Source organism: Sinocyclocheilus anshuiensis, unplaced genomic scaffold (genome assembly GCF_001515605.1).
Source record: "Sinocyclocheilus anshuiensis isolate Anshui unplaced genomic scaffold, SAMN03320099.WGS_v1.1 scaffold364, whole genome shotgun sequence".
In the NCBI taxonomy this organism is placed as follows: Eukaryota; Metazoa; Chordata; class Actinopteri; order Cypriniformes; family Cyprinidae; genus Sinocyclocheilus; species Sinocyclocheilus anshuiensis.
Genome location: NW_015555735.1, coordinates 162,106 through 170,969, shown reverse-complemented (window position 1 = coordinate 170,969; position 8,864 = coordinate 162,106). Strand labels below are relative to the sequence as shown.

The 8,864-nt window shown below is 34.5% G+C and overlaps 1 protein-coding gene across 2 annotated transcripts; it reads left to right on the top strand.

Moving 5' to 3' along the window:
- Positions 1–706: 706 nt before the first annotated feature.
- r3hdml (R3H domain containing-like) lies at positions 707–4,396 on the top strand. Of its 2 annotated transcripts, none has more exons than XM_016466505.1 (6): positions 707–902; positions 1,832–2,132; positions 3,216–3,334; positions 3,615–3,717; positions 3,949–4,064; positions 4,209–4,396. In XM_016466505.1, the coding sequence occupies exons 1-6, from the start codon at positions 835–837 to the stop codon at positions 4,348–4,350; spliced, it is 849 nt and encodes a 282-aa protein (XP_016321991.1). In that variant the 5' UTR covers positions 707–834; the 3' UTR covers positions 4,351–4,396. The 2 variants fall into 2 exon arrangements, with proteins under 2 accessions (XP_016321991.1, XP_016321992.1); XM_016466506.1 differs by having other exon boundaries at positions 708–832.
- The last annotated feature ends 4,468 nt before the right edge of the window (positions 4,397–8,864 follow it).

Genomic DNA, 8,864 nt, shown 5'->3' with positions numbered 1-8,864 from the left:
CCCTGTTCAGTAGTTTGTTGCAGTCAAAGTTGTGCAGTGTATATTGGCACTGCCTAGAGACTGAAGATATTACACATGGCATGTCCTTCCTGGAATCCTAGACAGCTGGGACAATGTGCTGACTGGGCTATGACTTTAAAATTTGGCCTTTGATTCATAGAAGAATAAAATCCCTCACTTTAATAAAATCCTTGCCTGTGTTTATTCAACTTATTTTATTGAAAAATTTTGCCAGGACGGCTAAGTGCAGCTCCAACCAAAGCTCACAAAAAGATTTCAAATGTCCAATATAAGCATAGTACAGAAACAGATGATTTAAAGGAAAAAGAGTCCGATGTAGCCACTATAAACAAGCATGGACAATTTGTTTTTGAATATTACTTTGCATGCACTGTATTTTAGTTACTATGTCCTACAACTATGATTTTCAATGAAAGATAAATTACGAATTCAAAGGTGAAAGTTGCCCAAAAAGCGGTAAAACAACATTTGAAAATCACAAAGGTAATGGAAAGGAAGAGCAATAACTGTTGAAAAGTCATCAATCTTAAAATCCCATTGGAGAGCATGACTGTTTGGAGCTTCCATACTGAGTGTGTGCTGAAAAAGCAAAACCATTAAATTGTTTCCTGAACCTCAGGAACATCCCTGTGGGGGAAGAAAAAGAGACAAGGGCTTTTCTTTTACGTCAAATGGCCTTAGAGAGTTGGCCCAGTTAAAGTTCGCTGCCACACATGTCAGAGACGTTGTTTGCAAAGGCCAGAGTTTAAGTGGAGATCTTTTCAGCTGCTCTTCTCCAGGCTGTGCTAAAGCGCTGGAATCACTGCTGAAGGTATGTGCTGTGAAAGACCACTCCAGCTGAAGACCCCTGCTCTCTTCAAACTGCAGGACTACATTCATAAGTATATGCCAAAATTGACTCTTCAATAGCCGTTATGTGTTTTTTTAATTATTAAATTAGAAAAAAAAAGTCTATTTTCATTAAGGGGTTTATTGAAAGATCTTTGTTGTTGATGCACTGCTGCATTTTTCAAAGTTTAGATGTTTACATGTATAATATATTTAAAGAATAGTGAGGGGATTTGGGTGTAATGTCTGTCAGTTTGTTTAAACCATGAGTTTTTGCAGTGTAACTCATCCTGCTCAAGCAAGTGATTTATTCTGTAAGGCAAGAGTACAATCATTCCCTGCTTTAATGAGAAATTTGATGTATACATTTATTTGTCGGCTGGACGATTCATATAATAATATTATAATGTTGTTATCAAATAGGCTTACTGAAGTGCGATATCAGTCCTCTATGAGGAAGTATTGGTATAACTGTCTTTTTTAATGTGTATTGTTTTGGTTTGTATTGTGTGTTTCTTGCTAATGGACCTTGAGTCTGGAAATAAAGTTGAATTGAATTAACCCTACTGTAACCCTTATTGTAAAAATTGTAGTTTAAAATATAAATGATAACTATAACTTTTATATATATCAATGTATTTAAATGCACTGGGTATGTGGCAATTTGATCATTTTTGCCTTTTAAACAGTTCACACAAAGATAAAAAATCAAAGTTGTATCACTATTTTCACCACTAAAGGATGCGTTTGGCAATTTTTGGGCAACTATAAAAGTTTAGGTAACACAACAAGTCATCTGCTTATTATATCGATATGTTGACATGTTTATTCGGTTACTATGGTCTAAAATGGTCTACAGGAATTGCAGGATTAAACTGTACTTAGCCTACACTTGAGTAGGGACTGTACCGTTCCTGAGCTTATTTTACTGGCTAATACAGTGAGCGATTGTTGACACTGAATTCTCTTTCCACAAATAAAGCACCTGTAGCCAACCAGACAGAAGGCAGATGATGAGTTTGGCCTGCGTTCAGCTGTTCTTTGCTGCCACGTTGTGGACACTGCCGTGCACCGCAACATCTGTGGCGGTGAGCAGCGCAACTCAGCTGCTTCATCTCAAAGACGCTTCTATGGAGGCCCTGCTGAGGAACAGCAGCGACACCAGCGCGCCTCGAACGCGGCGGAAACGCTTCATCTCCAGTAAAGATATGACGGCCATTCTGGACTATCACAACCGCGTGCGCTCACAGGTCTTCCCACCCGCGGGAAATATGGAATATATGGTAGGACATTTTTATTAGCTTTAGCCTACTACTTTTTAACATTAGGCTACTAATGTTTTATGGTCATCACATACACAACATAAAAAATATCATACTTTTTTCCCTGAATTTAACTTTTCAGGACAATCTAGTCGCTCTTTTCCATGCAATTACAATGCAAGGTGACTGAAAATCTCTAGCTCCAACAAGGGCTGAAGTTCACCATAAAAGTTTGATTGAGTATCATAAAAGTGGACTGTATGACTTTAAATAGCGCGTCTTCTTGACAGTATGTGATATCAATATTGTATTATAAGCCTATATTTAACAATCTTCACCTCAGTGAACTTAAGGGCCAGCGAATCATTTAGTTGAAATCGAGTCTGATTTGTGAACGAATCATTCAGATCAGTTTTAATTGAATCAACTAATTCATTAAAATGTGACCCTGGACCACAACACCAGTCTTAAGGGTCCATTTATATATCATCTGAAAGCTGGATAAATAAGCTTTCCATTATTGTTAGGATAGGACAATTATATTTGGCCGAGATGCAACTATTTAAAAATCTGGAATCGGAGGGTGCAAAGAAATCTAAATATTGAGAAATATTGAGAAAATCGCCTTTAAAGTTGAAGTTCTTAGCAATGCATATTACTAATCAAAAATTACTTTTTGATACATTTACTGTAGGAAATTTACAAAATATCTTCATGGAACATGATTTTTACTTAGCTAATATCCTAATGATTTTTGGCACAAAAGAAAAATCGATAATTTGGACCCATACAGTATTGTTGGCTATTACTACAAATCTACCCGTGCTACTTATGACTGGTTTTGTGGTCCAGGATCACAAATATCTAATTCAAAAGAATCATTGCTCATGATTCAGACATCGCTATGGCTTAGTAAAGCTGTAATATGTTAAATTAATGTCTGTTCCTCACAAAATCCATTTTGTATGGACAAAATTTATGATGATTTTTCTTCCTTTTTGTTGCTTATCATCTACATTTTCTAGTCACTGTCATTGCATGGGCTTTTTGGGTGAGCTATTTTTTTAATTATTTGTTTTTTTTGTCCTCTCTCTCCTTTGTGAGGTGTGGGATGAGAGACTGGCTAAATCTGCAGAGTCCTGGGCCGCTCAGTGCATTTGGGATCATGGACCGCCTCATGTTTTGCGACACATTGGACAGAACCTGTCCATCATCTCTGGAAGGTACAGACCCTTACAACCAGGGCCGTCCTTAGCTGACACGGGGCCCGGTGCGAGGGGGGGGTTCCCCCTCGGTCCGTTCACCGCAGGGCCCCCTCAAGCGAGGGGCCCGGTGCGACTGCACCAGTTGCACCTCCCTAAGGACGGCCCTGCTTACAACAACCTACTATATGGGTACAGTCATATATCAGCATGAATTAATATCCAAAAACCACGTCAGTTCTGGATCATATCTACACTTTCTATTCTGACTGTGATTGTTAATATTTCTTTCATTTTGCAGATACAGATCGATCATTGACCTGGTAAGATCCTGGTATGATGAAAGACACTATTTCTCCTACCCCAACAGATGCAGTGGCTCTGTCTGCACACACTACACTCAGGTGGGTCTCCAAAATTCATATAATATTAAATATTTTATATATAATAACATTATTTATAATAAAAAGTAATTTTTATTGTATTTTATTTTGTAATTAATAATTTATTTTTTTTGATTATCTATTTATATGAGTAAGTATATAAGTATTATATTTAATTTAATACAGACTCTTTTCAGAGATTTTTTTCAAGATATCTAGGATATTAATTTTAGTAATGACTTTTTGATTCAGATGGTGTGGGCGACCAGCAATAAGATTGGGTGTGCTATCAGAAGATGTTCAAACATGTATGTTTTTGGGAGTATGTGGAAACAGGCCACCTTTCTGGTTTGCAACTATTCTATCAAGTAAGAATTTTTACTGTATCCATCAATACAATATTTGAATCTTAAAAATGCAGGAACTAATGGTTGTTTTTATGAAGCAGATTTTGGGAAAATGAAAGAAAAGGGTTAATAACCAAACACGTACATGTTCTTCTTCTGTTCCAGGGGGAACTGGGTTGGAGAGGCTCCATATAAGACAGGGAAACCATGCTCTGCGTGTCCCTCAAGTTATGGAGGATCATGCAATAAAAACCAGTGTGACTCCAGATCAAAATCCAGAAGAAATGCAAGCGGTGTTAGAGGCTAACAGATAAAAAAAAATCCCTTAAAATAAAAAAATCTCTCTTAAAAAATAATAATAAATAAATAAGTTACACAATAGAAACCACTAAAATGTAAATTTCACAATGCAAATTATTCCGTGGTCATTTTAAACTGAACGGCATTTAAGTGCTGTAAAATGTCCAAGTAGTCAAATGTGTAAATGTCAAATTGCATCAACTGTTACTGTTTATTACCACCCCATAGGTGTCAAATTTAGTATTAGTATTTTTTATTACTTTATTAAGTTCTTTAATGTTTATCATTTGTTTGTTTTTTCAAGGCTATGGACTGTTTGCACTGTTTTGCTTATAATTTGTTTGTACTAAGTTGCATCGCAGTGACAATTCACATTGGGAGTAAAGCACTTTCGTTCTTTCATTATTATTATTTTGTCCTTTTTGTACAGGTAATACATTTTCTTTAGATTAGGAAAAGTCATATGTTCAGTGGTTTTCTAAGTTACTATCTTTTTGAAATGTCTATTGCACTCATGTCATACAGAAGACATGACTGCACTGTAAACACATTTGTCCTCATAAAAACTGTCCTTTTATTTACATTTTCTCTTATAACACAGACAGGCTGTTGCCAACACCTCCCCAGCAGGGACATAGCCAATAAGTTAAAAAAATAAATAAATTCAGCAAAGAATCATTTATAAATTTCAATAATATATTAGAGGCAATTCATATTATTAAGGTGTATGTGAGTAGCTGGTCAAGGATCAGTATTGAGAAGCAGAATGAAACCATCTTTTATCGCCTCATTAATGTGCTCAATCCATCTAAAAGAGACAGATCTGCTGTAAACCACAACTAAAAGGCTTTTAAAGCCATAAACGAAGCGCTGGGCCACTTTCTCTAGTCTATTGTATAGGGAATACTTTACCGGTGATTGAAATCATTCATCTGAATAAGAAAACATGAGTATATTGCAGTTTTTTTTTTTGGTTCCATAGGGCATCAATCAAAGTGTTGGCTTTTGAATATGCACATTCAAGTTTGGGTTCAGTACGTTTTTTTTTTTATTATTCAATTCTTTTATTCATCAAAGACCTAGTAATCTGATCAAAAGTGACAATAAATGCTGTTCTTTCGGATGCTCTATTCATCAGAGAATCACAGGTTCCACAAAAAAATATATACAAAAATGAAACCGTTTTCAACATTGATAATAATAACATTTTTATTGTTTTATTTATTTATTTTCCCCCACCAAATCAGCATGTTAGGATGAGTTGAAGGACAAATGAAAGATCATGTGACACTGAAGACTGGAGTAATAACTGCTGAAAATTCAGATCACAAATTACATTTTTAAATATATTGAAAAAGAAAAGTTATTTAAAAATTGTAATAATATTTCACAATATTATTGATTATATTCACAATATGTGTTTCTGTATTTTTGTACGTATTTAAGTATTATAAGTCAAATGTACACATAAATATTCTGCTTTGCACTCACAAATTACATTTTAAAATATATTAAAAAGGAAAACAGTTATTTGAACTTTTAATAACATTTCACAATATTACTAATAATATTCACTGTGTTTTTTTAAAGGAATGGTGCTGTATATAAGTATTACAAGGCAAATGGACACAAAGGTAATGAAGAATTTAGAGTGTAGGTGTTTCTTTACAAGTGGGGAAAATCTAAAGTTTCAAAACACTGACTTTCCCACGAAGCTGCTTAAAAGTGAAAGCAACATTAGACTTGTGTAATGCTACACATCTGTCAGAAAGCATCACATTATATTCATGGGAAAAGCTGTTGAAACTAACATAGCATCTGTTAAGAAAAAGGGGCAGCATATTCACTGAAGCATATGGCCTCATGAATGTCTCAAGCTGTATAAAATTAAAATTGGATGGCATTGGTCTAATGGTGAAGTGTCTAAGCTTCAAACACAAAGGCAAAGATGAAGAAGAGTTACAATTAACCCCCCGTCAGTCTGTTAAAGACAAACAATTACAGTATAGCGGGAATGAAAGCTGATATGAGGCATGTTGTCAAACAGTACATTTGGATTATTTCTTATTGAAGTAATGGGAATCGGACAAATCAGAAAAGCTAAATGAGTCTGTGTAAACCCTCCACTCCTTTCATTTCTCACACCCTTCCTTCTCCTCGTGCCTGACTAAACAAAACTCTTCCTACCCTAATGATTCATTCCCGAATATGGCAGGAGTTTTAAAAGATGCAGACTTTGAGAAATGGAGAAAAATTATAACAAACTGTCTATTTGACTTTCTATCATCCTGTTGCCATAGCTACAGCTGTCATATGGATTGGTCTCTATACAAGCCTGGTTACTGTTTAACCTCTCCACCCACATTTGCCCAGATTAGGAAAATCAATAAGATAACAGGAGTACCGGCCTTACCTTGCGCCAACAACACCTTCACCAGAAACACAGAGGACTGTGCAAAACTTATATGTCTTAATTCTTCATCATCTTTCACTCTTAATAGAGCAAAATCAGTAAAACGCAGTGGTGGGGAGCAGAAGAGACAACATGGTCAATGTGAACGCTCAGGGCAGTACCCATATGGATCCACCGCACGGTAAGTGCTCGGTCTCTTCCGACTGCTTTCAGGAAAAACATGGTGGGTGCTTTGGTGATTGTGGTGGAACCTGTTTTTGAATGGGCATGTCGTTTCTTGACATTTCATTCAGTATGGTAGCTATCATCGCCATTCGTGAGAGCTTGTGGTGCACGGCTGTAATTCGGGAGGTGTGGCATATTCATAATGACTGGTGAACAGGGCCTATTTGCAGGAGAAGATGAATAATGTGGACAGAATGGCTGAAGTTCCTCTTTTCTTGCTGGGATGGAATGACTCAAAGTACTCTGAATAAAGTGCTGGAACAAAGTGAGCATTAGAAAAGATCTCGAAAAATTAAAAGGCTTTAATCTTCAGACCAAACGTTAGTGATACAGTTAGTAAGTGCAGCTACAAAATAGGCCTAAAGCAGAACAATACACATGACGATATTGTATAGCAAAGTCATTTCACTTTATTTTTTTCTTTTATGATCAAGTTACTTAAAAATAATGAGTAGAATATTTGGGGTCAGTAAGTCAGTATTTTTTTTATGTTTTTGGAAACAGTCTTTTATGCTCAACCAGGCTGCATTTATTTGATAAAATATAGTAAAATAATAATATATAGTGAAATATTATTACAATTACAAAAACATTTTTATTTGAATATATTAAAAAAATGTAATTTATTCCTGTTATGGCAAAGCTGTATTTTTAGCAGCCATTATTCTTCAGTCTCACATGATCCTTCAGAAATCATTTTGATTTGGTGTTCATGTTGTGCTACTCAATATTTTTTGGAAACTGCGATACTTTTCCCCTCCAGGATTTGCAAAATGTGATAAATAGAAATACAAAAACAGCATTTATTTGAAAACAAAATCTTTTGTAGCATTATAAATACATGAACACTTATTGATTCATTGTTACACTATGCATTTTAAATTCAGTTATAATTATTTATGACAAGATATAATGTATTACAATGCACATTATGAATAATTATAATGCATTATAGCCTTTAATAACCCTTTATAATGCATTATACATAAGTAAAGTTTTACCAATGTCATTACTCTCACATTTGATCAATGTAATGTTTTCTCGCTGAATAAAACTTTTTTTTTTTCAAATATCTTACTGACAAACTTTTGAACAGTCATGTATGTTAAACATAATTATTATTTTAATTTATTTATTAGATTCATTATTATTTATATTAAATTATTAGGATTATAACATTTATATAATACTATCAAATTTAATTATATATAAGAATTTTATATAGGCTACCCTTGGAGTTTAAAACAATGGAGTTTAAAAGGTAGCTTTAGCACCGCTCTGTCTCATATAAATTGGCACTGGTTCTTCAGTCAATTTCTTGTAGGCCTCATATGAAATATAATATTTAACTATCAGTCATCATTAAGTCAACATCTCTTAGCATCTTCTAATACACTTTGTCAAACAATTACAATTATACTGTATATGTCAACCCTTGCATGAGTTTAGTGATTAATGGCCACACATTTGTCTTAGTAGAGCTCTAGTCTGTACTGAAACATTTACATTATTGTTGCATTTTCTTGGTGACTGTGATTAAGCAGCTTTGTGGTCCAGATCACTTCAGAGCTGCTGTAATGTGTTTTTTTGTGAACACAAAGAATGCACAAAGCAGTGCAGCAGTAAATCCTACTGCAAAAAATCATGTAGAAGAAAGCTCAAACAACATATTAGCATACATTAACATTATCTAACACAACATGAATTAAACATGAAAAATAACTTTACAGCATTTATTAAAGTAGTTTCATGTTAATTTCTACATACATACAAATTTTTAAAAAATTTGCATTTTTTAACAGTAAAACTGCTATATATTTGCAAGATTTAAAGCACTATGAACTAGTGTGAACAATGAACAATAGTATATTTCTAAATGAAAG

Coding starts and splice junctions, on each gene's coding strand:
- r3hdml (XM_016466505.1), top strand. CDS start 835: ATGTGCTGTGAAAGACCACTCCAGCTGAAGACCCCTGCTCTCTTCAAA. Junction 3,335..3,614: donor CTGTCCATCATCTCTGGAAG/GTACAGACCCTT, acceptor TTCATTTTGCAG/ATACAGATCGATCATTGACC. Junction 4,065..4,208: donor GTTTGCAACTATTCTATCAA/GTAAGAATTTTT, acceptor CTTCTGTTCCAG/GGGGAACTGGGTTGGAGAGG.